This window comes from Antrostomus carolinensis, unplaced genomic scaffold (genome assembly GCF_000700745.2).
Source record: "Antrostomus carolinensis isolate BGI_N321 unplaced genomic scaffold, ASM70074v2 scaffold14745, whole genome shotgun sequence".
NCBI classification, from domain to species: Eukaryota; Metazoa; Chordata; class Aves; order Caprimulgiformes; family Caprimulgidae; genus Antrostomus; species Antrostomus carolinensis.
The window spans coordinates 6,966-7,965 of NW_010315844.1; the positions used below are offsets into that span (position 1 = coordinate 6,966).

General features: G+C 51.1%; 1 protein-coding gene across 1 annotated transcript; it reads left to right on the top strand.

Annotated features, from left to right (window-relative positions):
• LOC104525040 (olfactory receptor 1019) lies at positions 1-1,000 on the top strand. The gene is given in 2 exon segments (XM_010168089.2): positions 1-48; positions 50-1,000. Coding segments are annotated over 2 exon segments (999 nt in total).

The window sequence follows — 1,000 nt, forward strand, 5'->3', positions numbered from 1 at the left end:
ATGCTGACTCTGCATTTCTCTGCATCTCTGCTTTCCTACAGCAACTGTGCTAACGATGGTGGCCAAAGGAAATCACACCCCCAGTGTTGAATTTGTTCTCTTGGGGTTCTCAGAGCAGGAGGATGTCCAGGATGTCCTCTTCATAGTCTTCTTGGTGATCTACATGATCACTCTGCTGGGGAATTTGGGGATGCTGGTGTTGATCAGGATGGATTCCCAGCTCCACACTCCCATGTACTTCTTCCTGAGCAGCCTGTCCTTCCTGGACATCTGCTATTCCTCCTCAATCACTCCCAGGCTGCTCTCAGATCTCCTCACAAAAAGGAAGGTCATTTCTTACTCAGCTTGCCTCACACAATTATACTTCTATGCGGTCTTTGCCACCGCCGAGTGCTACCTCTTGGCTGTGATGGCCTATGACCGTTACGTGGCCATCTGCAGCCCACTGCTCTATGCTGTCTCCATGTCCAGCAGAGTTTGTGCACTTCTGGTGGCTGGCTCATACCTTGCTGGGATTGTGAATGCCACTATCCACACAGGGTTTGCCCTTCGGTTGTCCTTCTGTGGTCCCAACATCATCAACCACTTCTACTGTGAGGGACCCCCACTTTGCGCCATCTCTTGCACGGACCCCACCATCAATGAGATTGTGATGTTCATTGTGGTTGGCTTCAACCTGTTTGTCACCAACCTGACCATCCTCACCTCCTACACCTATATCCTGGTCACCATCTTCAGGATGCGCTCAGCCACGAGCAAACGCAAAGCCTTCTCCACATGCATGTCCCACCTGACTGCTGTGACCCTCTTCTATGGATCTGCAGCATCCATGTACTCACGACCCATCTCCAGGAACTCTCAGGACCTCGACAAAGTGGCCTCTGTGTTTTACACTGTAGTGACCCCCATGCTGAACCCCATCATCTACAGCCTGAGGAACAAGGAGGTGAAGAGTGTGCTGGGGAGAGTGATGAAGAGGAAACGTTCATCTGAAAAATAG